The sequence below is a fragment of the Labrus bergylta genome, chromosome 24 (assembly GCF_963930695.1).
Source record: "Labrus bergylta chromosome 24, fLabBer1.1, whole genome shotgun sequence".
NCBI lineage: Eukaryota > Metazoa > Chordata > Actinopteri > Labriformes > Labridae > Labrus > Labrus bergylta.
The window spans coordinates 11,942,838-11,969,376 of record NC_089218.1 but is presented as its reverse complement, the minus strand read 5'-3'; the positions used below and the strand labels follow the sequence as shown (position 1 = coordinate 11,969,376).

Below are 26,539 nucleotides of genomic sequence, written 5' to 3'. Positions count from 1 at the left end.
CTCTCTTACTTCCACTCTTGTGTCAAACTTGAAGACAGAGTCAGGGTTGAAGTGGATCTTGAGAGTAGCCTGCCCCCCGCTTGGCACCACACCCTCTGAAGGACTTACCATCATGCCTGGCAGAGGGCAAACATCCAGCACCTGCCTCATACAAACAAAAGCAAGCAGCAGAGAGGTTAACTGTGTTTCCTATTTGGTTTGCACAAGTTTGAATGCTCAAAGCAAGTATCTGCATATGTGTGTTTGTGTGTGGGCACCTGGTAGTAAGCATGGTTCTGCCCTGTGTTGTGGAAGACTGCAGTTCTGATGGAAGGCATGTTTAGGGGCACTGATCCAAATGAGACCCGTTTCTCTGCCAGCTGGACACTTGTGCTTCCAACCTGAGAGAAACACAGGTATAAAAACTACAAATATCCTTGGTGTTTTATGTCATTCTCCAGGTATATTTTATCCATAATAGTTGGTTCTACATTTCTACACCACCCCCTCTTCCCAAACCTGCCTTGTCTAATTCCAATCTAGTCACCGATTTCCCACATTTTACACAACAGCTTTTGACAGCCCCCAGAGCACATGTATTTGCTGCATGTGTATGACTCAGTGAAGAGAGCAATCTACAGATGATGACACACAACTGCAAGTAAGCGGGAGAGATTTTTCATTGAAAAAAACATAAAAGTCACAAAGCTAACTTTTAACACAACACTGCTTGTTGCTGTGTTCTGGTCTACTGAGGCTGCTGTCAGAGGAGGAATCAATACATGCCTCTGTGATGGATTTTGCCCTATATGATTGTTGAACTTTGGGGAAAAACAAATAGGCTCTTTCTATTTGACCAGTCATTTCATTTCCTTTATAAATCACATTTTAGATTGTTGAAAATCTCTTTTGCTTTTAAACATTATTACAGCTTTGCTGAGTGATCTCAAAGAGAATTCCCATCAATTATGTTTGGCTGTTATTCAAAAGTGTACACAGCATAAAACATTTAAATGGATCCAAAACACAGAGCACATCCCTGTTACTGTTTAAAAACTTGATTTCCATTTCTCTCTATTTAAATCAATTGTAGTCTTCATTAATCCTAGCTGATCAACCATTCTGTTGCAGTTATTTTAAAGAAGATTGTCTGTCTGACAACTCCACAGGTTAGGGGGGTTGAAAACTGTCACATTGTTTACGTTCTAGTGAAGTTATGAGGGTTGGGAATATACTGAGGACATAAATCGATGGTTTCCAATGATCGGATAGTGCTGTCTGCCAAAAATCAAATATGTTTTAGTCACAAGAAAAGATATCATTGATACAGCCCAAAATCCCCTCTGTTGTCTCCTGTCTGTCCAACAAACAAGCAGTAGTCCTGAGGGTTTATTAATGCCAGCCTGAAGGTGTATTCTAGCTCTCTCCTTTATCCAACATCCCAAAGTTGCAAACCCTTGATCCAGATAGATTCTGTATGAGTGGCTTAAAGTACAGTGCTAAGTTTAAAAGTGGCTGCGCTGTAAAACTTCTCACTATTAGATAAATTTTAGCCTCCATAAATCCAAGCTGACCACAGCTATTCTTCTCTTAATCTTTGTTGAACCTAACCTTGGTGACACAGTGCAGATGTTGTGTATTGCCCTCATGGACACACAGAGCAAAGTCTCCTTCAGCAGGGGAGGAGAAGGATGGATGCCACACCACCTCACAGTCCAGTTCCCTGTATGGCTCCACTGTGCCTGAAGGAGGGAGGGACATTAGTTAGCTCAAATTCAAACAGTTAAATCCATTTATTACATTTTACCAGAGAAGCTTCTTAAAGGCAAACACATCAGAGAGGGAGACTGCACTTTTGGCACCTGTTGCAGGTCTGATGGAGAACAAGATGCCACTATCTGTGACTATTGGTTTCCATGTGAAGGCTGCAGGGTGGTTACGCTTGTTTCGAAGGGTAACCAAGCTCCTGTATCCTGATTGAGCAAGAAGATTTGGGGTTGGGCAGAGGACCAGCAGGGTGGTTGACAGCTCCAAATCCACAGGGACAACCTGGGCCTGGACTAGTATCTGACCGGGGTGTTTCTTGTTCACAGAGTAAGATACAGGTCTGGAAAAAAAAAACCTGTTTAAAACTTGATTTTTATGCTTTTTAAATGTTTCTAGCTGCTTCCCAAACCAACCTGTAGAAAGAACCAAGGTTGTTGCTCTGAAATGTCAGAGGTAAGATGTTGTGGGAGTGGGGTGGCAGGACATGGGACAGGGGTGAGGAGCCCTGCAGCTCAGGGCAGTCCAGCTCCAGCTGAATCCAAACAAACACTGACAGATGATTGATTAGCTTCAGCTTCTCAACGCACACTGACTGAGCACACACCTCGCCGAAGTCCACCAACAATGGACCTAATGAGGAACAAGACAGATTTTAACCCCACTATTTTTTTTTAATATTTATTTTTGGGCTTTTTTTATGCCTTTAATTGAGAGATAGGACAGTGGATAGGGTCGGAAATCAGGAAGAGAATGGGGAATGGCATGCTGGAGGGAAGCCATGGGTGGGATGTGAGCCTGGGCCGCCCGCTTGAGGCTACAGCCTCCATACATGGAGCGCGCGCACTAACCACTGCGCCACCAGCGCCCCATTTTAACCACACTTTTAACATGAAATCTATTCCACTGCACTAAGCTGCTGTTAAACATCTTGTAAATGTACTTTTAAAAAAAAGAAGAATTAGTTATGCCTCTTCTCCCACTTTGTAATCTGTCTCTGGCACCTCTGCATGAAACTCTTACCTATCTCAACTTGGTAGAGCTCCTGAGCCGTCAGAGTCCTGTTGCAGTCTGCCACCTCCTGGCTGGTAGAGGGAATTACATGAATTATGTCTGAAACCTAAAAAGGATGAAACACAACTATATCAAGTGATCTGTTAAAATTTTAATAAATAAAAAGATCATTGTTTGGTTATTATTTGGTCTGACCTGGCTGTTGAAGTGCCATGTTTTGGATGTTATGTATTTTGGGCAGCTGCCTTTGGTTTCTGGGGAAGAATAAATGTACTTCATCTTCGAGATCTTATTCATCTCCAGGTCGTGGAGGTGGAGTGTAGGGGGAACAAGCCCTTGAGCAGGAACCATCCCAATATCCACATCATCCTCTACTTTCTCCTGCTGTCTAACATCAAAATAAACAACACTACTTAATGTTGAGCTGTATGATGCTGGGGAAAAAATCTTGCAATAGGCCGTCAGGACAGGAATCAAAATATTCATAAGCAAGCCTACCTTTCCTTGATCTTCTCCAGGCGCATTTGTCTTAACTGTTTGAGGAAGTCTTTGTAAATCTGTCTATGCCGCTGTCGCTGCTCTTCTTCTTTGTCAGTAAAAGAATAGTTTGTGAAGATGGTCCTGAGAAAAATGAAGACATGATGAGAGCGTTTTGTAAAATCTACTTGAAGACACAGCAACGTATCCTGCAAAATCCATTTATGATTATAGGCTCCACAGTTTTTGTTTTTTTTATAAATATTTACTTCCCCAAGTATGACATAAATATATAACATTTCCAAGTATGTGTTGTGAAAAAACATAACAAATCACAACACAGAGAAGCGGACAAGTAGACAAGTGATTCCATGACCTCTACCTGTACTGTCTATGTGCAGAAGTAGGCCTGATGCTGGTTGCTCTGTCATTAGGAAAAGCTAGGATCTCCTCCTCTACTTCTTTGTTCTGCTTCTTTTCAGTTCGTTGTATGTGAAGTCGCGTTTTGTCAGCGTTAAGTACAGCAGCATGTGCCATTTCTCTGCAGCGAGCCAGTTCGCTGGATCTAATGTGAGGCCTTGATCCAGTTGGATTGGTTACTGCTGGAGTGATGCCTGCAAAACAACCAATTACAGCATGACAGTTCCATCTCTCAAATCATCTGATTAAGGGAAAAGTATTGTGACATTTTAAATCAGATTTTACTCCAACATTGCCCATGAAAGACCTATCAGTAAAATTATTGTATTATGATGATTTGGATGATCGTGTACACATCCAAGTCAAGTACATCTTGTAGTTAAAAACACATCACTGTATAAATCGTTTTTACTGGTCGGCAATCAAACCCAAATAAACTGAACTCCAAATACTCATTAGGGCACGATATGTGGATTCATCTAGAGCAAAAAAAATAATTGTCCATAACAAATGTACCTTTCCCCTTCTGTGAAAGAAGCAGTTGCTAAAACTACAGTGGCCAGCTAGTATGGGAAAATAATGAGTATTTTCTAAACTAGGAGTTGTTTTAAAAGCTTTTCCAACCAACTTGGGGCAAGTTAGGAGAGCTAAGTGTAACGAGATATACAAATTGTTAAGATTCTTCCTGTAACATTTACCAGGATTAAGCTTAGGCCCAGGGTGTGTGGTCTCACTGCAGCAGACAGCAGATAGGTGAAGGGTAATGGTGTGGAAGCTGCAAAGCTCAAGTCCAGGTACATCTTCGGTGTTGTTACTTCCCCTCTGAACAACATGACCTAAGACATCCAGTTTCTGTAACAACTGGAAGATCCCTTGCTGTCTTGCAGTGAAAGACAAAACTACATCCTGAGGAACACAACAGAGAAAAAAAATGGGGCAACATTCACACCTCCATTTGGCCTTCATAAATACTTAACTGAATCAATCCCATTCTTACCTGGCACTGCCCGGGGGGGATTGTGCCAGAGGAGGGCTTGGCAGTGAAATGAGCTATCTTGCGGAAGCGGAAAGTTACAGGAAGTTGAGGGCAGAGGTTTTTCAGGACACACAACAGGTCAACGCGTCGACCCATCACACAGGTGAGAAAATCCAATCTTTGAGAGGGACTTGGTACCAGAGACACAGGCAGTCCAGAGCCTGTCACTGCCAGCTCCACACTGCTGTTAGCTAAAGAGACAGAGAAAAAGTTAATCCAGTGTTTCCGGGGAATCTGCTATAAATAAGCTGCACTGAAAGTGACAAGAACCTAACTGCTGACTTGAAACAGTTCAGAGCATTTCTATAGGATGTTTTGTGTTTCCCATCAAGAGTGTGTTGTGATTACAGTGTTTCCCACAAAATGACGCGATACCTGGGCGGTGGAGTTCGCAGAGGGGTTGCGGGAGATCAACATACTTTTTTTTTACTCTTATCTTAGGTATATTTTAATATTAGGTTTGTATTTATATCAAATGTGTTTTTCCTTCTAAATTAATTTTGTTTTTTCAACAAACAACTTTAATTTGCAGAATTTATCCACGCATGCTTGCACAAGCACAAGGAGTCTGCCTCGCATTTTGAAAAGTTCCACTCGATATTCCGTTATTTATATTAATTCAGCACAGCATCAGCAGCAAGCAGCTGCACCTTGCACTCTCTCGTGAACTCTCTCTCTCCCCCCGCTCTATCTCTCGCTCTCTCATGCACGCAGCAACTTTATGAATAAATTAAACATTTAATTAATAGAGGTCCAAAATATACTTGGGCGGCCAGCCCAGGTATTGTCTATGTGTGGGGAATACAGCATTACCATAATGGTGAGTGAAGCCATGCCTGCTTCCCACTGACTCAAACAGCAAGAAAAGGCAGTAGTCTTGCCGGGTGGCTGAGTAATCCTTCGTCTTCTCGTCAGTTTTACTAAAACACAAAGGCATTTTTTTGTGGTGGTTGACATAATGCAGAACAGACCCTTATCAATACAACCTGCTCCTGGTTAGTGTAGTGGTGAGTATCCCCACCAGTGAGCGGAAGACCAGGGTTTGATTCCCTGATGGGTCGTAACTCTTTTTTTATCCTCATATTCACCTATAAACTTTTTTTAAAAAAGTTTTTTGTTATTTATGTGGATTTCAGACAAATTAAAAACCATTTAAAGACAAGTTACCTCTTGCAGATGGGGCTGAACTGTACAGTCACAGTGGTTTGGTCGTACGGTCCCAGTTGACCGTGTTTAGGGACACACACCAAGACCTGAGAGATATCCTGTGTGGCTGGGCTGCATCTCTTCATTCCTTCCAGCAGGACGGCGTCTGTACTCTTCTGGAGGTCTGCTCCCTACAAATTCATCCCACTCTTACCCAGAACTTCCACCAGATACGTGTGCATTGTGTGTCCGCTCCAGTCCGTTACGGCTCTGTGCACCCTCGTCCGTCAACACCCACAGGCTGCGCACGGAGAGTACAGCCAGACAGCTGGAATGCCGAGACAAAGGAATTCCTGCGGTAATTTTAAAGATTAACTTGCAACCGCGCAAGATAATACGAATAATGTGGTATAAAACCATTTAAAACACATAAACAAACACATATACCGTCATTGTTCTGAGCCGTCAAAACTGAGTTTTAGTCTGAAAATAAACTGAATGTTTTAATGTTGTTTGCGTGTCTGACTTCCCGTCCTGCTCAAACTTTTCTCTGGTAAATTGATGCACCGTGCTCCGGCATACGGCAAAATTGGTAGCCTTGCGTATCTGGTACGGAGGGCTCCGAACTGCTGGAGCTTCGACGGTGCTGGGACACAGCGCAGCCTGGCTCGGCTGCACACACTCAGCTGCCACAACGGAGCGGAGACGGACCGAACACACATCTGGTGGAATTTAGGCTTTAGCCTCAATGGTCAATGTGAATTCTATTTCCACAACCTGAAGAGTGCAGACCAGTCAATATTTTACCTTGTACTTTCCTTAAAACTAACATATCTATCTACATTTCCGCTGTGCAGACAAGCCAGCTACACCTACTCTCTCTGAGGGCATTACTCACCACCTCAGTCCCAGCAGCAGTATTCTGGAGCAGGCAGACCCAGCTACAAGCCTGGGGTGCATTGTTTCTTAGAACCACATTCTCCAAGCGAGACGTTCCAAAGTACACAGGTCCAAACCAGAGACAGGACAGTGGAGCCCCCTGTAAAACAGCATTGGATTACAGAAATAAGCACTAACATATTTGCATGGCCACCATTAAATATGGCAAAATTTGAACTTAGTAGTAAGTAAAGAAGTTAACAGTTTTTTCTTTTCTGTAAGAAAATGTGAATTGTACACAAACTTCTGAATTACCTGCATGTCAAAGACCTCAAGGCGCTGGTCCACTACCTCAGCTCTGATTCTCAGAACTACAGTAGATTGATTCTGGAGTTTGACCCTGGGAAAGAAAGAGGGTGAGGATCAGGTACTTTTTTTTCTTTCTTTTTTAGTTTTTAATTGACATGTAAATTTAGAAATGTAACAGCTAGCACTTATTCACCCCTGCCATTACTTTAAAAGTACAAGGTTCTATTTTCTCCTTGACCCACAGATATATTATTTGCTATTTTTGCAAGCTTCTACTAAATTTAAGGCAAAACATGTGACTTTGCAATTAGTGGCCAATACAGTCAGTGCATGATATTTGTTTTTCAGAATTCTATGAAGTGTATCTTACAGAGCCATTTCATCAATCTGCCTGGGTTCATTTGTTCGCAGTTCCACTTCAAGCCATTGAGTGTCACAAGCTGCTATGACTCCAGTACAGGGAGAAATTCTGAGTGAAGGGTGTCCATTGTACTGAACCTGGAACAATCCTTAAATGTAAACACACATGCACATGCACATAAATATACATTATGCTTATTCTCATTAGGTAAAATTACATAATGCACCTTAAGTTTTCACAGTTAAATGAGTAGCACAGCATCCTTTATTTGATAACATTACAAAACCAGTTTGAAATAAATGTGGAGCACCATGATCTTATTTCACAGAGAAAGACAGTGGTATGTGTAATTTGCAATAAGATAGATGTCTACAGCAATTTTCAAACCTGCTAACTCAAACATGTTTCTAAGAAAAGAGTATGAAGCTGCATCATAACTTGCAGGAAAAACACACTGTTTGCACTGGGTTGGCCAACCCCACCCCAACAATTTCAGAAATTTTAGTGAGAAAGCTGGAGAGTCTTGATTTACCTGGTTCTGATCCCTGATTGGTTATAAGGTGGTGTTTGCTGATCACCTCACTGCTGGCAACAATACAACCAAAGTCTAATAATGGGTCCATTATAAGGGAACAAACCCTAGGAAACCTAAAGAAACACAGAAAAACAATGAGGTTGATGAGTAAAAACATTTATGGAGATGTATGTGTAACATTCAGGACCATCTATACCGCAGAAAGTGTGAAACGTATTCATCCTTAAGATCTCAGCTAGATATCATGTGTTAGCATTTGTTTTGCCTACTTACCCCATCACTGGGATTTTAATGGTCTCCACATCATTTACATGAATCAGAAGATTGTCTCTGACCTCCTTCTCTTCCCTAGGAGTGAACTCCAGTAACCCGCTTACAGACAGACCCGGGGCCACTGCCTCTGCTGAGCCAGATGCTGTGAACCTGAACAACTGCAGGTTAAAAAAGAAGAGATAACATGACAAAGGAGTGCCAATATCAGACATATGCACAGTACAGATCACTTTGTTTTTACCTTTTGATTTAAATAGCAAAAAGGGTGAGAAAAAACATTAAAAGAGATAGATATGCATCTTACTCTATATTATTACAATATTTGCACTAAGATTAGAAGAGAAAACTCTTTAGAAACACTTATACTAGAACCCGGTGTCCAAACTTTTTTTCTTACGGGCCAAAATTGTCATGTTAGAATCGCTCGCTGGCCACAGGTTTTGTTTTTTAAATATAGTTGAAAAAATAGTAAGGCTTTGTAGATCAGAATCAAAAGGCTCGCTAAAGAAACCCTTTAATAAAAGGAAATCAAATATTTTCATTTCTTCGTTCTATTTTATTATCAAGCCTGTAAGGTGGTTCATGTTATTGGAAAAGCTTTCTGCATTTAGCTCAGGTCATTAAATGGTTAAACAACAGTCCGCTTGTTTGCAAAAACTTTGCATACGTTTTTTTTCATAGTTTACAAAAAAATGTGGAAAATAGTAAAAGCTGTAGATTTAAAAACAACAACAACATACATGTAACTAAACATTTTCTATTTTAGGAATATTGTTCAGCCCTTGTTAACATGAAAAAGAAAAATAAGATAATGTGCCAATCTTAATCAAAATCTTCTGATTCTTCATTTGAAGTCACGGGCCGCAAAAAGTCCCCTCAAGGGCCGCATATGGCCCTCGGACCGCACTTTGGACACCCCTGCTATAACCCTACACTATGAAACAAAGTAAATACAGACAGAGATAGGTAGACAGATAGATAGATAACATTTATGAACTGGTTAGCATCAAACCAACAATTTCCATACACGTATAAAGAGAGACGCTAGTATGCTAATTACCTATTAGCAAACAGCTAGCGTTAACTTTGTTACAAAAATGACTTTAGGTTATCTAAAGCAATTTCTTCATTCATTTCACATTCTTATTATTCTTAACAGTTCCCATTACCTTAGATTTGGGCATTTCCATCACTATTTTCTTCAAAGTTTTCCCAACATTTGTCGCCCTTAATGTCGTCCTGTAAACTCCCCCGACTTCAACATATCTGAACTCGACGGACGGCGGGTCGACTCGAATACAAATTTCAGCCATGTTATAACTTTATACTTACTGCTTGTTTACAGGGGTATTCAAGTGTTTAAGTTTCGTCGCTTTAACCTGCATTTAAAACAGTTTATCCTGCAATTTAGTCCGCTGGCTGAGTCGCATACCGATAGTCAACTTTACCGTTGCCACCGCAAATGTTGGGTACTAAACAGACGTTGACAGCTCAGGTGGTTGCTAGGAGACGCCCGCGGTTGGTGCGCTCGTTTTAGAAACCTGGTTAGTTCAGGCGGGCGGTGAAGCTCCACTTGAACCGTAAAGCTTTGAAAAAAGGAAAATAAAAATTCAAAACACTTTTTTTTTTGGATTCTTCTTGTTTTTTCATACACTTAGTGTCAAGATAGTCTAATGTTTTATCAATGATATGCAGTTTCCCTGCCTATCTCCGCCTCTTTTGCAGTGTCTTTCTTTAAATGTAGGCCTAATGATGCAGCCTATCAATCAATCTTTATTTTCTTAGCGCCCATTTATAACAAATACACTTCACAAAAGAGCAGGTAAAATACCTTATTTTTGTTTAGGCTATATGTTTCAAAGACCCAACATTAATCCATGAGCACATCACTAAGCAACATTTAGCCAAGCTATAGCATGTACACAAATTGTTAAACATACTTTAAATCAACATACTGCAGATAGGTTTTGAATTTTATTTTTTTATAAATACAAATTTCAGGCAACTCCATTTGAATCCCATGCGACCCCACATGGGGTTAGGAACCCAAGGTTTGGAAAGCCTGCTATAGTCTAAGATCCTATGGAGGAACATTTTTCAGTAATACTTCATTATAATGCTGATTGCCTATTAAAGACATAAACGTGGGTGCAAATATAAACTTTAAAGAAAACATAATGAAACATACAAATCATTTCATTTTTAATTGTATTTTAATATGGGAAAAACCGGAGCACTCGGGGTAAACCCAAAAGGAAGGAAAATGTGCACTCATTTTAGGTGTTGCTTGCTTCACTATTGATAACACAGAAGCAATTCTCTTACCAAAAAAGTAAATTCTGATATTTATCTTCTGACTCTTCAAACTCTTCGTGTAGACATTGTTTTACAGCCTCCACTTCTGACCAGTCCTGAATCTTCTTCTAACCACTCTTCCAACTTGTTTTGTAGCCGCTGTTCTGCAGCCTCTACTTCTGACCAGTCCTCTGAGTCATCCTCTTCTTCTATCCACTCTTCTGCCTCCTCTTCGCCTTCGAACAGTAAAGAGGATTCTGTTTCTTGGATCATAGAAAAGGCAACAATTTCTGTGCTGGGTTTAGCTGAAACATCCTCTTCTTCTGACCACTCATCCAACGTTTTCATCCACGTTACTACTTCGGCTTGAAAAGTAAACAACTTCTACAAAAGGCAAAATTGCAGTCATTAGGGTTGATGATTTATACAACAAGAATAATGTCTTTCCTCAGTACAAAGTACATAATACAAAAATATAGCTGGAAATACATTGTTGTAAGTAAAACTAACATCACAAAAAAAATAAGAGTCCTTGCAAAAAAGGACAAAAATGTGAAAATGTTATCATCTAAATAAGGAAAATGGGGCGCTGGACAGCCTAGCGGTCCTGTCGCACGCCCCATGTACAGAGGCTATAGTCCTCATCAGCAGCGCCCGTTGGTTTGAATCCGACCTTGGCCCCTTTGCTGCATGTCACCCCCCCACTCTCTCCTCCAAACGTTTGTGGTCGCTCTCCTATCCAATAAATGCAAAATAAAAAAAACTTCCAAATTTAAAGAAAATCTGTTTTAGTCAAATACTTGACTTTCACATAACAGCACCAGGGCTCTCCCATATCTCATCATCATAAATATAAGAGGTAGTTGAGGTTTTATCTGTGGTTGAAACATTCATGCTGTGGCAGTCTTTTGTGGTTGTCTCTTCAGCATTTTGAATGAAATCCTCTGCAGTCCTCTCAGAACTTGCTGCTGCTGCTTCTTCATAATCCTTGGATGGTTCTGTACATACTTGATCGCTCTGCAAACCCTGGTCCTGAATGTTTTGTGGCCACGTGTTACTTGTTTCTAAATACTCCTGATGAGTAACTTTTGCGGAACTTTTCTCTCTACAAATCGGAGAGGCAGCCAAGACATCCTCTGATGTATTTACTTTCCTCCGCTTTTGTTCTCCATCTGGGATAGCGGCGGCTGCTGCTTCGTCTTTTATCTCCCCCTGCCTCTTTTTACTTTCCAGGCCAAAGAAGTTGTTACGGACAACGTAGCGCACACACTGCAGGAGGACATTCCTCTCGTGGCGGATATCTGGGGCCAGTAACTAACGAGTGGAGAAAAAAAGAGAGAAAGGGTTGATCATTTCTACCATACACATTTTATCCTTTTGATTTCAATATTTCTGGATAATCTCAGATGTCTTCATACCATCTCAAGTAGAGTAGCACGACGCATCTGTGGTGTGTCTTGGTGTCCTCCTCTACCGCCCCTTCCTCCCCTGCCTCCTCTTCCCCCTCTACCTCTTCTATTGTGTGGTGTGTAATTGGCACGGTCAGACTGGGAGACTTTTTCAGTTTCTGTTTCCTGGCTTCTTGAGGGCGCTCTGTCATGGGAGTTCGGTGTTATTGTGTTTAGGAGAACCTTGTTTTCTTGCACAAGGTCCCTGGCTCTCTGAATAGGGGTGGCTGAAACAACAAAAAAGATAACCATGATAACACATAAAGCAAGTAACAGAAGGCTTTATCTTGGATAAAGATAAATACTCATCACTACAGATGTGTTAATGCAGTTATTGTCACTCCCAAACATCATACTGATCATAACCATCATAACTGGTATCATAACTAGATGTTGAGCCACCTAAGCTACACATTGTATTCTGTGGCCACTTGAGGATGGTGTCAAGCTCACCCTCTGGTTCTTCATCACTTTCGCTCTCAGTCTGGGAACCGTAGTTGGCTATCAGGGATCCCAGAGCTGAGCTCATCTGCTTAGGGGCCACAATCAGGTTGCCAGACCTTAACTCAGCAGCTGGGTCGTCTTTGTCAGAATCTGGAAGCACAGGCGGAAATGTAAATATTATACAAATGATATGTTTGATAATGCTCCTGTAAGGCACGTTTAGCTTGTGCCACTTTTGGCGCCCCCCCTGTGGACAAAGCAGTACCTATTCTGTCTTTGATTAATATTGTCCTGTATATGCTGTATAAGTACAAGTAGGGATTTTGTAACAAGAAATTATTTCTGCTTTCTTTTGCAAGTCTGTTGTACCACTTCTTATCAAGAATGTTTTCCATGGAAGAAGTAAAACAAAAAAAATAAAAAAAAGGAAAAAAGACAAAGGCCTGTTCTGACACCTACCCCACGGCATTGATTTCAGGCATCAAAAATAACTAGACAGAAAAATCAGTCTTGTCCTTGATGGTCTTATTTGCTTTAATAGGTCACATTCACACTAAGTGACTCAGATCTGATTTTATTTTCTGAGAATGGGAACACCACAAGTCTGGACTCTTGATTTTTTTCAAGTGAGATTTGGGCCACTATCATATGTGGATTTCCACTGGAGTCTAATACAGATCACATTTAAATAAAAGTAATGTGAACAGCCAAACAAGAAATATTCTGATCAAAGCAAAAAAATCTGAATTGAGCATTAAGGCTTGCAGTGTGGATGCAGCCTTAGTGACGTCAGTCCTCCTTTCAGTCTATTTTAATAACCAGTAAAAAAAAAAACTCCTCACAGGGGGTTTAAATACAAACTTGACATTGATTAGTCACTAACCATGGTCACAATTGGCCAGTGCTCCCAGTGGATCCCCTTCCCTTCCAGGCTGGGTAAGGGGTGGAGGTCTCTCTGTAGCACTGCTGTCTGATGGGTGAGGGCCTCTGTTGTGTCGCCCATGGTACCCTCTGTTACCCCAACCACGACCCCGACCCCTTCCTCGTCCTCTCATTCGTCTGGGAATAAAACATTAAAGCCTGGATCAAGATGAGAAACACTTCTTCCATATTCCAAAGCAAATGCTAGAAAAATATAGATGTATATAGTTACAATTAAAAAAAAAGACAGAAAAAAGTCACAAATGTGTTCTTTTACCCAAACTGAGCTGTGTCTAATACTGCTCCTGTCTCCTCCCGCGCCACCATCACTTTTCTCTTCTGTTCCATATTCTCAAGTGTTGGATAGTTTCTGGAAAACAGTTGAAAAATGAAAACATCATTACATTTTGCTGATTGGAATTAGACAAAATATAATATGTATTAATTTTAAAATAGTTCAGAAATCAACAATCTGTTCTAAATACTGACTTGCGTCTCTCCTCTCTCCATTTTGCGATCTCATCTGGTGTGTCCAGCTTGATTCTTTTAGCTCCTGGCGCGTGGTTCTACAGACAGAATATAAAAAGACTGACATGAGCAAAGAAAAGTATCGAGAGCCTGCAGAAAGCCTCTGAAGCACATGAACTTGTGTGACCTACATTCTTCCAGTGGATGCTGACGATTTTTTCATGAGCCATGAAGCTGCAGTCGGGCACAGAACACTTTGGGAGAGATTGATTGAAGCAATCAGTAATAATCGCATACTGATTTCAAAACATTGTATCAACCTTTTTTTTTTTTTTTTTTAAATAAAACACGTGTGAAATTACCTTGACGTGTTGTGAAACATGTTCATCATACTTTTCCTGGATTTTGAAGCCACGATCACAGGTGTCACAGAAGTGGGAATACTCTGGTTCCTTCTTATTCTTCTGCTTAGTGTTATAGAAAAATGTTCACTTAATGCAGTTTTAGGATTTTTAAAAAAGAGTGCAGTTTACATGTTTAACTAATAGTTACCTTTTTCCCATGATTGTGAGGACCTCCATAGTTCTGTCTTCCACCTCTATGTCCACCTTGTTGCCATTCACGACCATGGTTTTGACCTGAAGACCAGACTGAGTTAGATGGCAATGTGATAAAGACATACAGAAATAAGTTCCCTGATCTTTTATGATGCTGTTATATTATTTGAAACTATAGGTCAGGTCACTATGAAGGTAGAGGTGTATTACGGAAGGCCTATCCCCTTATGGATGATTGATTGGTTTGGATGAATATTAATAAACTAATTTAAAGGTTACTCACCGTATGGACGGTTGGGTCCAAAGGTCCCCCGGCCTGATTGGGAGCCAAACCCTCCCGCTCCCCAGTGATTCCATCCGGCCTGGCCGCTATGGTCCCAGCTGGGCTCAGCAGGCGTCTCGGACCAGCTCCACATGCCGGGGTGGAAGCTGCTGTTGCGGGGCTGCTGTTGGTGCTGGAACGGCTGGATAGAGTTTGCAGGGGGACAGCCGAAGTCCGGCGGAGGATAATGTCCAGCCTCATTCATACCGAAAGCTGAAGCTCTCTCTTCACGTCGACAGTGAAGTCTTTCTGAAATAGATGTGTGTTTCTTACCACGCAACTCTCACATGTGCATGTTTTGATCATAGGTGGGTTGTTCGTCACTTCCGCGAGAACAGGAAAGAGAAAAAAATGACTGGAGTGGGAGTGGAGCCTGAAAATGACAATAGCGGTGATTAATTAGTTATCCTAGTTTCAAATTCCACGCATAAAGTGCATTCACAACTATGCATTATCTTTAATTATACAAAAACTCTTTAAAAACTGGCACATGTACCACATGGTACCACATCTTCTCGCGAGATTTATGAAGCGCTCCTTTTTGGGTTGCCAGGTTGAGGACAAACACCCATGTGGAATTTATAATCAATTTAAGGGAAGTGTGGATAAGGTTATTGGCTTAATATTTACAGCCTATGGTTATACGATGCTTAATAGGCTTTAGAAAAAAAAATACGTCATTAAGTAAGTCTATAATAAGTCTATATACACTTTTGTTATTTCATTTTATTTTTAATTTATCTTTTTCAGGTTAATATATATGTATGGGGGGGGGCGTCGGTTTTGTGGTTTAATTTGTAACAAATGTTTCATGTCATGTCTTTGTAACCTGCTACTGGATGCTTTGAATTTCCCTCTGGATCAATAAAGTATCTATCTATCTATCTATCTATCTATCTATCACTTACCGATTTATTTTTGACTTTCTGAATAAATAAAGATATATTCGCAATCTAAAAATATTTAATTGAGGTAGTAATATGGCAGCCAAATTCATCATTCATCAAACTGAAACATGTTTGGAGTGTTTTAAGTACATCTCAAATGTGACGTCTGATAGAAGAGGGTATTACTCGACCTGGCAACCCAGGAGTTTCCTGGGTCTCTCTCTCACCGCATGTGCTTCACTCAGAGCAGGAGCAGCGTGGTGACTGTGAGGAAAACCTTCAGGCTCTCTGTTAGAGAGCGCACAAAGTCTTAATATTAACTGAGTCACCGCCAAAATGCTCGTTTTATTTGAGACCGCGGCTGGATATGCAATTTTCAAAGTATGTATCTGGGTTTTGTTTCCTGTCACTTACAGATTAATGAAGAGTTACGCTTCTATCTTTTGAGTTAGCTTAGGTTAGCTTTGCAACAATTTACCCAAAGTTCGTGTGGGTTAAGTTTGAGATAACTGGCATTGAACATGATTTAAAAGATAGATGTTTAAACTCGTATCTGCATGTGAAAGTTTAATGTAACACTTCTGTCTGCACACGAGTGACATTGTTCGAGCACAAGCTAACACTGTTAGCATAGTGAAGGCCTTGTAACCACGTGTGCATGTTGAGGCAACATTAAGCGCCTCGCCTTACATGTGCTCATTAGAAATATAGTAACTGATTATTTATTTATGATTAGAATTTCGCCTGCATGTAACTCATACGATAAGAGACACTATCTTATACATATAAACATTTAAATGCCGATGTTGCCTTTGGATTAGTGACAACATGCTTATATATTTCAATTGTATTTCAGGTCCTTGATGAATCCAAGCTGCAACAGGTAGACAACCTGCACAAGGAGTTTGAAACTCCTGAAAAAGCAAATAAAGTGTAAGTGTTGATGTGAAGTGCCACGGCTCAGAGCTGGTGTAACAGTTGCAACCAGCAAGATGTCATTGATTGATTGACTGTTTTTGTTCCCTTTTAGTGTAAAGCTGAAGCACTTTGAGAAGTTTGTGGATACAACTGAGGCCCTAGCAGGTAATTCTATGTTTTCTGCACTCTTGTGCATGTCAGATATGCTGTCTCTGATGTATTTCTGTGTCTGAAAAAAACATGAGGCATCCCCTAGTAGTTAAGTTGGCAAGAAAAGTTTAAGGCCTATTTTTTTTTAAAGCTTGAACATATCAAATGTCACACATGATTGGATTTTATGTTCCCAACAATTCCCCCACAGGCATGTAAGGTTGACTGTTGTCTGGGTCTGTTTCTGCAGAGTGTATTAAATGCAATGTTCTATTCCTCAGCTGCCACGGCCCTTGTGGAGGGAAAAATTGGCAAGAGTTTGAAGAAAGTGCTCAAGAAAGTTGTTGCCAAGGAGGCCCATGAGCAGCTGGCCATCAGTGATTTGAAGCTTGGTGGAGTTATCAAAGTAAGTGTCATTAACCGCATTGTCATTCATAAAGAAAGCTTCACATACACGATATATCATTCTAACTTCCTGGGGATTTCAGGAAAAGCTGGACCTAAACTGCATCCACAGCCCTGCTGTTGCTGAACTGATGAGATGCATCAGGAGTCAGATGGAGAGCCTCATCACTGGACTTCCTCCCAGGGAGCTCAGTGCGATGTCTCTTGGGTTGGCTCACAGGTTAGTAAGCACACAAATCCAGTGGTGAATACAGTCAACATACATGCTGCCTATGATTACACTTGCTGTCTGAAACTTCCTGTAGATTTTCCTCAGCATTCGTCACTACCGCTGAGGCAGCAATCTCTTAAAGGAATAGAGAAAGTTAGACGACTTGATGTTTAAGATCTCCAATAAACACGTTTTCTCTGTGTTCTCCAGTTTATCCCGTTACAAACTGAAGTTCAGTCCGGACAAAGTGGACACAATGATTGTGCAAGCCATCTGTAAGTTGTTTTTTCTCCCATATATAGCCATCTTTAAAGTAACCATTGTTTTTCTGTCTATATTGACATTATTGCCTATAAAATGACATTAAATTGAAAATACTTGATGGAGCTGTTAAACTGAAGTGATGGCTACCATGTCCTGTGTGTTGAACATGCAGTGTGAAATAAATGTATTTGCCCTTGTCTCTTCAGCTCTTTTGGATGATCTGGATAAGGAGCTCAACAACTACATCATGCGCTGCAGGGAGTGGTATGGATGGCACTTTCCTGAGCTGGGAAAGGTCATCACAGACAACTTGGCCTACTGCAAAGCTGTCCGCAAAATTGGTAAGAAAAAATATCGACACTTGCCTCTTTTAATTTGAAGAGTTATTCCAAAGTCGTGTAATTTCATCAGTCCATCGATAATATTGAATCGAAGGCAGGTTGGGACATCTCCTTGGATGTTAGGTCATACTACCGTTTCCAAGATGAAGAGTTCACTAAGCTTCATGTGTAAAACAATCAATCAATTTTTAGTGTTATCTCGAGACACTTTACAAAAAGCAGGTTAGAGACCTTACTTATTGTTATAAAACAGTGAAGTGTCCCTTACAAATATATACAAGCACTTAATTTGGCAGCTTACCTCTACATGCAAACTAATAGCAACAGTTTTCTTAAGGAACTAACTGTGCCTATGTGTCTCTCCAGGTGATCGTACAAATGTGGCCACCTCCGATCTGTCGGACATCCTCCCTGAGGAAATCGAGGCAGAGGTTAAACTGGCTGCCGAGATTTCCATGGGAACAGAGGTGTCGGAACAGGATATAGGAAACATCAGGCACCTGTGTGACCAGGTATGTGTCTTTCTTTCATCACCAGAAGTTCAAAGTTCTGTGTAATACTCATCTTATTGTAGGAGAGCTCAAGTGACAGTAGTGATGATAATGACAGTTGTCTTTTTCCTGAAACAAACATGTGGGTTTTCAGTCACTACCTCATCTGAACAGTCACAGTTCTTCATTCACTAGAAGTTACTTTTATGGTTATCCATTTGTCGTCGTAATAAAGATCCTATTTATTTGTTTTTCTCAGGTAATTGAGATCACAGAATACCGCACACAGCTGTACGACTACCTGAAGAACAGAATGATGGCTATTGCCCCAAATCTGACAGTGATGGTGGGTGAGCTAGTGGGTGCCAGACTCATCTCACATGCAGGTAAATCAAAAAGAATCGACTTTTCAATACCATCCAAGCAGTGATGATGACGACATTATGTCACTTTCCTGAAAATGACTGATGCTTTTAAGTCACTACCTCATCTGAGCTTGTGTTAAGATGCTCTTTAGGAATGATGTACTTACAAGAGCAGCAGATTTCCTCATCACTCTTGTTGCTCTTAAGGTTCCCTCCTGAATTTGGCGAAGCATCCTGCATCCACAGTGCAAATCCTCGGAGCAGAGAAGGCTCTGTTCAGAGCCCTGAAGACCCGTAAAGACACGCCCAAGTATGGTCTCATCTACCACGCCTCCTTAGTGGGCCAGACCACAGCCAAAAATAAGGGCAAGGTAAGTCCAGAAGGAGCAGTGACTAGTCTAGGACATGATTTTTTCAAAGTTGAATGGTTAGAACTTCAACACTGACTGTGTATTTGTTATATCCGACTAGATCTCCAGAATGCTGGCAGCTAAAGCATCGTTGGCTATTCGCTATGATGCCCTGGGAGAGGACACTAACGCAGAAATGGGAGCGGAAAACCGTGCTAAGCTGGAGGCCAGGCTGCGGCAGCTGGAGGAGAAGGGAGTAAGTACAACTTGGGTGTACTTTAATTCTCGGCTAGTTTATATGAAACCTCATGGAGTAGAGGATATCGTTTAGTGCTGTACAATTCTGAAAAATAATCTTTTAATTTAAATTAAGATGTGGTGAATACTGATATCTTCATATTTTGAAACCCTGTGAGCTTATGTCTGAAACCTGTGTGATATATTTCATTTGACAGTTTAAAGAAAGCAGGATGATTTTCTTCAGTCTTTTATCAATGCAAAGACCACTTTGTCCACTGGAGGGTGCAAAAAAATCCAAAACCAAAAGTTCCTCACAGGATCTTTTTACATGAAGTGCTTAAATATCTACCTATTTAACTTGACCAACATTTTCTGAATAAAATCTTAATTTTGATATTTAGCATTTTGATATGGTCCTAAAGGTCAGAGAAAATTCACTTTGTCATGTTCCACTTTTACTATGAATGGATTACTTCTATATACTGAATATATATATATTTTTTTAACATGCCAGTTAAATTTTGTTTTGATTATTTTTACTGGTAATCTAATCTTGTCTCATTTCTGTTCTCAGATTCGAAGAATCAGTGGAACAGGCAAAGCAATGGCAAAGGCAGACAAATATCAACACAAGAGGTAAAAAGCCACAAACTTTATGTATGTCCACTTGGAGGTTAAAGAAGGTGAAACTATGAAAGCATATAGTTTTCACTGATACCCACCTCCTACAGTGAAAGTGGTAGTGTGAACCATCTGACTTCCAGAAATAGGTTTTGAGTGCTCTGTACCTACCCACAATATTAAAAAACAAAGGAAGTATGTCCACGTTTAAAATCCTCTTTTTCCTCTTCAGTGAAGTGAAAATGTACGATCCATCTGGTGATTCCACTATTCCCTCCACATCAAAGAAGAGAAAGTTTGAGGAGATTGAGGAGGAGGAGGAGGCTGGTGAAGAGCCTGAAACACCAGTGGTGAAATCCAAAAAGCCCAAAAAGGAGACAGTAACAGAAGGTGGGTGAAACAGGCATGAAGCTGATCTTGTGTCCAAGACAACATGACGGAGTTCATAATACTCAAATGTTTTTTTCCTGCCTTCCCTGTAGTAGAAGAAGAAGCAGCAGAGGAGACTCCCAAAAAGAAGAAAAAGAAAAAGAAGGACAAGAAAGCAGAGGCTGAGGAGGAGGAACCAGAGGAGGAAGAAGTAGCAGTAACAGAGGTAGGAAGTTATTTTGGAAATGCTCCTTGTAAAGTCTGGAGATGATCCACAGGAGAATTGTTTTAGTGGTGCTTTTTTAAAACCTGAAATATCTCCATTTTGTCTCCACAGTCCACAGAAAAGAAGAAAAAGAAGAAGAAAAAGAAGGTTAAGGAGGAGGAGGAAGACGACGAGTGAAAAAGTGGAGAGTGTATATATTTTCTGTCTTAGTCTTTATGGTATTTTAGTTTTGTCTCTCATTTATATGGAATACGGGCAGTACAGTATTGAGTACCTATTTCTGGACTGTAAAAGAGTTACTTTTATAAAACCACATCAACATTGGATCTCTGCTTTATACAACTGTGAGTAAGGAGTGCTTTCCAAATCAATGCCATCTCTAGCTTTATAGTAGTTTTTCCTATTTCAAAGATGTGTATTAAGTTTGGAATCATGGTTTTTATGTTGATCTTACATTTACACATCTGTATCAGACAATGAAATTCAGAAAAGGGAAGTGTCCCAATTCCCTTTTTACTGTCCAAGACTGAACGTCTGCCCAGGTGAAATAAAAGATTTTTTTCTTTGCCTGAATCTTTTTTTGTTTGTTTTGTTTTTCATAGTATGAAGGGTTATGAACTTTTAAAAAAGGAAATTTGATTTTATAATGAGTAGTGATGTGGTAGCTTTATTGTTCATTGATTGGAAATTGCACTTTTCTTAAAGGAGCAGATTTCCTGTATTCAGCAAAAAAAACAAAGCAGTAATTTTTCCATGTATTCACAAATCCATAGAGACGTCCAATGCCTTGGCTATATGACCAGTGCTTCAAAACATGAATGGTTATAAAGTTTGACGGCTTTAGGGACAATTTTGCCTTCATACAACACACCTTTAAATATGGATTTGCTCCAGCTTTTCTTGATAAGTTAACCAAAGGGTCCTGAGTAAAATGATTGTTAATGGACATGCTTATTCTACAATATCTGCATTTCAAATGAGATGATTTCAAATAATCAAAGTAGTCCCAAAACTATATCATGTGAAAAGTAAGCGTTGTTTTGTTACAAAGGTTTTAGCATCAAATAAACATTAATTAAAAGCTAGTTTTGAGTATGAAATGTTTTGTGTTTTGCGTAAAACTGTTAACCTCCATTACATTAGTCCTTCAACATTTTAAAGAATATACTTCAAATAAAAAGAATTACCTTTATTAGATTGCAGATATATTTCCAAAATCGGGTTAGTGATGTATTTATGTGTACATCTCTTTATTGTTGCAGCTTTTAAGGGAGCGCGAATTTGAATCAGCTTGAACTATAAAATAATAATGCATATTTTATATTTTGTAATAATTAGCCATGATAGAGTGACTAATAAGTAAATCTATGAAATAAACTTAATTGTGTACAAATATAATACTGTACAACTGTACTAGAATAAGTAATTGTATTCCAGCTGAAGACTTTACATGCAAAACAAATGAACATGTACTATAAAAACGCATTGTAATGTTATCGAATTAAATAAAAACAAATATTTAGTTAAATATAAACCCACCTTGACTAACAGAGCTTTAAAATAACAATTACTGACTGCGACGAGCAGTTTTTAAAGATCCTTTTCCCATGTTACTACGAGCAGACATCACTAATGGAACACACGGAGCCGCATGATCATTTGGCTCCATCTGCGCTCTACTAGAAGTGTCTTGCTCGGTACCACATGGCATGACTGACTAGTAACATGAGAGTTAAATGTGTTATGTTGGAACAGATAGACGATTGATCTTTCTCTTATTTTAACATCGCTGACTCTCTTAAAGAGATAAATATAAATACAAAATGTCGCAGTTACAAGCGCGGTTCTTCACGGAAAACAAAAAGTAAGCTCTCTTTTCACTTGGACGCAACATGATGGGATAGGCTAGCGGGCTAGCTAACTAACTAGCTGCAACAGAAAGTAAACAGAAAGAAATTACTTTCTGACGTTACTAACCCTTTTTACTTATGCATTTTTACTGTAAGGTTTGAGATCGTCTCTTATAATAGTAAGCCTCCACGGTTAATACCGTATGTTTTTAGCTTGTTGTTTTAGCTAGCTAATGCGAACACTTTCAAGACATTACTGACTACTTTTCTATACTTACATGTATTTTATACTGCAATTAATGTGTGATATAACCTTATAACCTACATACGTTCCTTTCTTTCTAGGTATGTTGTAGATGATGTCCCATTCTCCATCCCTGCTGGCTCTGAGGTGAAGGACCTCAGCAATGTCATTAACAAACTACTGGGAGCTAAACATGGTAAAAAATCACACCTCACTTTTAGCAATAACACATGTGTCTTAGTGTTTCCAGTAAAAAGTTGTGTTTCTCTGTGAAGATCCCCAGTATGTTCTTAGTCATCTCTCTGTACCATCATATCAACTTATCATAAACACTGTGATAGAACAAGATAGGGGCCCATTGCTGCACGGACAATAAGTTTAATGTTTAATTACATTTGCATTCAGTTCAAACATTTTTTACTTCTTTGCAAAACCTTACATGTGTTAGTGGAGATCAGTTTAGTACATAAGTACCAAGCTGTTTGATCCAGGAGTACATTTATTAAACATTTAGTGCATCTATTCAAGTGAATGAAGTCCATGGCAGATATAATCAGTCTGACACACGAGACCTCTATCAGTCTAAAACCTCTGCTCTTCTCAGATCACACACCTGATCTAGACAGCCACTTCCTAAAGTGTAGACCTGAGCTGTAAACACACAGCCACACCCACAGTCAATATTAAAAAAAAACAAAAAACACAAAATGTCCCTTATCTTGTCTGTCACACGATCTGTTTTGTCACTATTGTAATTGTATTTCATTACAACGCACTTCTACTATTCTCAACAGCATCTCACACCACGGTGGAGTTTGACTTCCTTGTCAGGGGTCAGTTCCTGCGAACGTCCCTGTCCACTCACATGGAGACAGAAGGCATATCCACGGTAAGACTGGCTCAATTCTGACCTCAGCCTGTAGAAACAGAGTGAGGCGCTTGCACTGCTAAGGAACATGTTATTTGACATGTATTTGTGTGTGTTTCAGGAAGATGTGGTGGAGATAGAGTATGTAGAGCGGATCACAGCCCCAGAACCAGAGGAGTGTATGATGCATGATGACTGGATAAGCTCCATAGATGCAGATACTGAATGGTAAGATGACTGATAACTTAAATATCTTAGAGTTGGCTGAAAGCAGTTACTGGTATATCTCTGATTTATTTTGTTCTGTTTTGCAGGATCCTAACTGGCTCATATGATAAGACAGCCAAGATTTGGTCTGTGGAGGGCAAGGCAGTGATGACGGTAGCTGGACACTCAGATGTGGTCAAAGATGTGGCCTGGGTCAAAAGAGGTAAGCAGTGCGGAATGGAAAACAGCCACTCTGATAATAAACAACAACCTCTCCTGACTGAATCTGTGTCGACCTCTCTGTGCAGACGGTCTGACCTCTCTGCTTCTGACGGCCTCTCTTGACCAAACGGTCCTGCTGTGGGAGTGGAACTCAGAGAGGAACAAGGTGAAAGCCAGACACTGCTGCCGGGGGCATACAGGAAGTGTTGACACTGTTGCAACGGACCCCACCGGCTCAAAGGTAAAGAGGAAATACCTTCAATAGCAAAAAGTGACATAAGTGGAGGATAAGACAAATGTAAAGATTATTTTTCTCACAAACAGTTCTGCAGTGGCTCCTGGGACAAAATGTTGAAGATTTGGTCAGCTGGTAAGTTTCCAGAATTATGACATTAATCTATACTAATACTACATTTAAAAAACGTTCTAATAACCTTTTTGCCTCTGATATCAGTACCCACAGAGGAGGCAGACGAGGTTGAAGAGCCTGCCGACAGACCGAGGAAGAAGCAGAAGACTCAACAGCTGGGCCTGACCAGGGTAAGTGGTCGACGAGGATTATAGAAGCAAATCTAACATGAAAACTGATGTACAAGTTAACATCTGATCTTCCTGTTCTTCTTCCCCCACAGACTCCTATGATGACGTTATCCGGACACAGCGAGGCAGTGTCCTCTGTACTGTGGTGCGACAGTGAGGAGCTTTGCAGTGCGTCGTGGGACCACACCATCCGTGTGTGGGATGTGGAGACGGGAGGAATGAAGACCACGCTGGTGAGAAACGTGTCCAGAAGCTGATGTGTCAACTGGAGTTCAGTTATCTGCTTTGAATTGAGGGATTTTGCTGCAGTAGAAGAATATTTGTGTCGTTAATGGGGGATTTTTGAAGCCATTGAGAGGCTGCTACACAGAGTTAGAGTTTGTAAGTGTCTCAGATTTGAGTATGTGCAGTCTGTATTCATATAAACAGAAAATAAATGCCTGAAAAGATGCTAGGTTTCAATATCATCTAAAGAAAATACTTGGTTACAATATAAAGTTTATATAAGGGATACATTGATTAACTGAGTTTATTTCATTCTTTTCACAGACGGGCACTAAAGTGTTTAACTGCATATCCTATTCACCTCTGTGTCGACGGCTGGCGTCAGGTAGCAGCGACAGACACATCCGACTGTGGGACCCTCGAACCCAAGGTACCACCCTGCACTATTCATTTCCAGTCTACAAGCTCTTTTTTGTTGCTATCCTTGGGAATAAACACCTCCCTCTATTCTCTAGACGGGTCGCTGGTGCTGCTGTCTCTGACCTCCCACACTGGCTGGGTCACCGCGGTGAAGTGGGCGCCGTCACATGAACACCAGCTGATCTCAGGTTCCCTTGACAACCTGGTCAAACTGTGGGACACCAGAAGGTCTGTGGATCACATACTTTCCACTCTAGACTTTGTGGAATAGGTTGAGTTAGTGCCTAAAACAGGACAGTAATGTGCTGTTGAATCTTTGTATTTAACCTTCCATCCAGGAAATATCCGGTTCTTCTTCTGCTCTTTTCAAACATTGTAGACTTGAGGTTCATGTTAAGGAGCTAATGAGAGCATACACTAAGTCACTATCCTGGCTTTGACAGTTTGAAAGATCGCTGCAGACATGCAGAGCACGACATCCTGCTTAGTCCACCAATCTGAGATGGAACATTTTCTCAGCAGTTCCTCTGTCTGGAACAAGCTTCCTGTCTTTGTCAGAAGTAACACTCATTAGTTAAGGAGCTCTTTCGTCTGCCTGCTTCAAAATCTTTTTTTCTGTTGCTGCTGTATTATGATATATGTTTTTCTTTCTTTTGGTTAATTTTTTCCTCTTGATTTTTGCGTGAATAGTTATGTAATACAGCTAAGTGCATGAAATTCATATATTGTTTCCATGTGTTGCAGCTGTAAGGCTCCTCTGTATGACCTGGCAGCACATGAGGACAAGGTGTTTAGTGTGGACTGGACAGAAAGTGGGGTAAGACCTTTTCCCCTAAAATCTGAGCTCAGATTAAAGTGCTTTTACTGCTTCAGACTTTGATAATGTATAATTAAAATGATATGGTTAAGAGGAAACATACAGGATCTGTAAGTAACCTGCTTTCTCTGTTTTCTATTTCCAGCTGATGTTGAGTGGAGGCGCAGATAACAAACTGTACACCTACAGATACTCAGCCTGTCAGACGGATGCAGGGGCGTAGGCTTCAAGAGATCCTCCATTCATCACCACAGACAGAACGGACAGACATAAATACGCAATATCAGTGTTTGAATGTTGTACTGAACACAATATATTTCAGTTTGTTCTTAGTTCTCATGGTTACTTTTAACCCAACTCTATTTTTTACACATATTTACTTGTGGATTGTTTTTGTTTTCCTGCATTGTAAGAAAACTATAAATTAATTTTGTCTCCTAGAATATCTGTTTTATTTTATTTGTTTTATTTTTTTAGTGCTTGATTGTAGATTATTTGCTGATGGCTCAGATACAGTGAAAATTACCACAGAACGTTTGACAAAGAAACCATGATATTACAACAGATTTTTATTGGTCAACAACTGCTGATGGAAATAAAAATGATATCAGTATATCTGAAAAATTCCATTATTTATCATTGTTTCTTGAGGTCTGATAT

The 26,539-nt window shown here is 40.2% G+C and overlaps 4 protein-coding genes and 2 non-coding genes across 8 annotated transcripts in view; 4 read left to right on the top strand and 2 right to left on the bottom strand.

Annotated features, from left to right (window-relative positions):
* LOC109998075 (cilia and flagella-associated protein 47) overlaps window positions 1-9,506 on the bottom strand; it is a 50,057-nt gene extending 40,551 nt beyond the window's left edge. Inside the window, 19 exon segments of the mRNA XM_065952276.1 lie at window positions 10-141; window positions 258-380; window positions 1,591-1,721; window positions 1,842-2,086; window positions 2,160-2,376; window positions 2,767-2,863; window positions 2,953-3,145; window positions 3,256-3,378; window positions 3,617-3,848; window positions 4,353-4,560; window positions 4,652-4,881; window positions 5,504-5,610; window positions 5,858-6,027; window positions 6,735-6,875; window positions 7,031-7,115; window positions 7,395-7,533; window positions 7,918-8,033; window positions 8,194-8,351; window positions 9,363-9,506. Of these exon segments, the coding sequence (XP_065808348.1) occupies window positions 10-141; window positions 258-380; window positions 1,591-1,721; window positions 1,842-2,086; window positions 2,160-2,376; window positions 2,767-2,863; window positions 2,953-3,145; window positions 3,256-3,378; window positions 3,617-3,848; window positions 4,353-4,560; window positions 4,652-4,881; window positions 5,504-5,610; window positions 5,858-6,027; window positions 6,735-6,875; window positions 7,031-7,115; window positions 7,395-7,533; window positions 7,918-8,033; window positions 8,194-8,351; window positions 9,363-9,506 (2,991 nt within the window).
* Window positions 9,507-10,382: 876 nt separating this feature from the next.
* nufip1 (nuclear FMR1 interacting protein 1) lies at window positions 10,383-14,985 on the bottom strand. 2 transcript variants are annotated; one of them, XM_020652811.3, is made up of 10 exons: window positions 14,610-14,985; window positions 14,322-14,407; window positions 14,132-14,236; window positions 13,961-14,023; window positions 13,791-13,867; window positions 13,579-13,671; window positions 13,264-13,439; window positions 12,390-12,530; window positions 11,907-12,163; window positions 10,383-11,802 (listed from the first exon to the last, which is right to left on the bottom strand). In XM_020652811.3, exons 1-10 carry the CDS (start codon window positions 14,851-14,853, stop codon window positions 11,296-11,298), a joined length of 1,749 nt encoding a protein of 582 aa, XP_020508467.2. In that variant the 5' UTR covers window positions 14,854-14,985; the 3' UTR covers window positions 10,383-11,295. The 2 variants fall into 2 exon arrangements, with proteins under 2 accessions (XP_020508467.2, XP_020508468.2); XM_020652812.3 differs by having other exon boundaries at window positions 14,132-14,233.
* Window positions 14,986-15,756: 771 nt separating this feature from the next.
* Window positions 15,757-21,059, top strand: nop58 (NOP58 ribonucleoprotein homolog (yeast)). Of its 2 annotated transcripts, none has more exons than XM_065952099.1 (15): window positions 15,757-15,916; window positions 16,392-16,468; window positions 16,566-16,618; window positions 16,885-17,009; window positions 17,092-17,228; window positions 17,430-17,494; window positions 17,690-17,824; window positions 18,191-18,336; window positions 18,575-18,701; window positions 18,888-19,051; window positions 19,152-19,286; window positions 19,845-19,906; window positions 20,124-20,281; window positions 20,377-20,486; window positions 20,598-21,059. In XM_065952099.1, exons 1-15 carry the CDS (start codon window positions 15,872-15,874, stop codon window positions 20,661-20,663), a joined length of 1,605 nt encoding a protein of 534 aa, XP_065808171.1. In that variant the 5' UTR covers window positions 15,757-15,871; the 3' UTR covers window positions 20,664-21,059. The 2 variants fall into 2 exon arrangements, with proteins under 2 accessions (XP_065808171.1, XP_065808170.1); XM_065952098.1 differs by having other exon boundaries at window positions 20,374-20,486.
* On the top strand, window positions 18,410-18,492 carry LOC114921229 (small nucleolar RNA SNORD11B). Its single transcript, XR_003809519.1, has one exon. It is a non-coding gene; the product is annotated as a small nucleolar RNA SNORD11B (small nucleolar RNA).
* On the top strand, window positions 18,734-18,816 carry LOC114921230 (small nucleolar RNA SNORD11B). The gene has a single exon (XR_003809520.1). It is a non-coding gene; the product is annotated as a small nucleolar RNA SNORD11B (small nucleolar RNA).
* A 1,111-nt stretch (window positions 21,060-22,170) lies between the features above and the next one.
* wdr12 (WD repeat domain 12) lies at window positions 22,171-26,508 on the top strand. The gene is made up of 13 exons (XM_020652805.3): window positions 22,171-22,350; window positions 22,682-22,776; window positions 23,375-23,469; window positions 23,570-23,676; window positions 23,763-23,878; window positions 23,964-24,118; window positions 24,202-24,247; window positions 24,332-24,417; window positions 24,510-24,650; window positions 24,967-25,072; window positions 25,158-25,290; window positions 25,807-25,879; window positions 26,025-26,508. The coding sequence occupies exons 1-13, from the start codon at window positions 22,310-22,312 to the stop codon at window positions 26,100-26,102; spliced, it is 1,272 nt and encodes a 423-aa protein (XP_020508461.1). The 5' UTR covers window positions 22,171-22,309; the 3' UTR covers window positions 26,103-26,508.
* Window positions 26,509-26,539: the final 31 nt, after the last annotated feature.

What these genes read in the sequence shown, in the direction of transcription:
- nop58 (XM_065952098.1), top strand. Translation starts at nt 15,872, where the DNA reads ATGCTCGTTTTATTTGAGACCGCGGCTGGATATGCAATTTTCAAA. An exon ending in TCAGGCACCTGTGTGACCAG is followed by an intron (nt 18,337 to 18,574) that starts GTATGTGTCTTT and finishes TGTTTTTCTCAG; the next exon opens with GTAATTGAGATCACAGAATA. An exon ending in AAGAAGTAGCAGTAACAGAG is followed by an intron (nt 20,487 to 20,597) that starts GTAGGAAGTTAT and finishes TTGTCTCCACAG; the next exon opens with TCCACAGAAAAGAAGAAAAA.
- wdr12 (XM_020652805.3), top strand. Translation starts at nt 22,310, where the DNA reads ATGTCGCAGTTACAAGCGCGGTTCTTCACGGAAAACAAAAA. An exon ending in TTCTTCACGGAAAACAAAAA is followed by an intron (nt 22,351 to 22,681) that starts GTAAGCTCTCTT and finishes CTTTCTTTCTAG; the next exon opens with GTATGTTGTAGATGATGTCC. An exon ending in CGGACCCCACCGGCTCAAAG is followed by an intron (nt 24,119 to 24,201) that starts GTAAAGAGGAAA and finishes TCTCACAAACAG; the next exon opens with TTCTGCAGTGGCTCCTGGGA.
- nufip1 (XM_020652811.3), bottom strand. Translation starts at nt 14,853, where the DNA reads ATGAATGAGGCTGGACATTATCCTCCGCCGGACTTCGGCTGTCCCCCT. An exon ending in ATGTTTCACAACACGTCAAG is followed by an intron (nt 14,024 to 14,131) that starts GTAATTTCACAC and finishes TCTCTCCCAAAG; the next exon opens with TGTTCTGTGCCCGACTGCAG. An exon ending in ACTGGCCAATTGTGACCATG is followed by an intron (nt 12,531 to 13,263) that starts GTTAGTGACTAA and finishes CTGTGCTTCCAG; the next exon opens with ATTCTGACAAAGACGACCCA.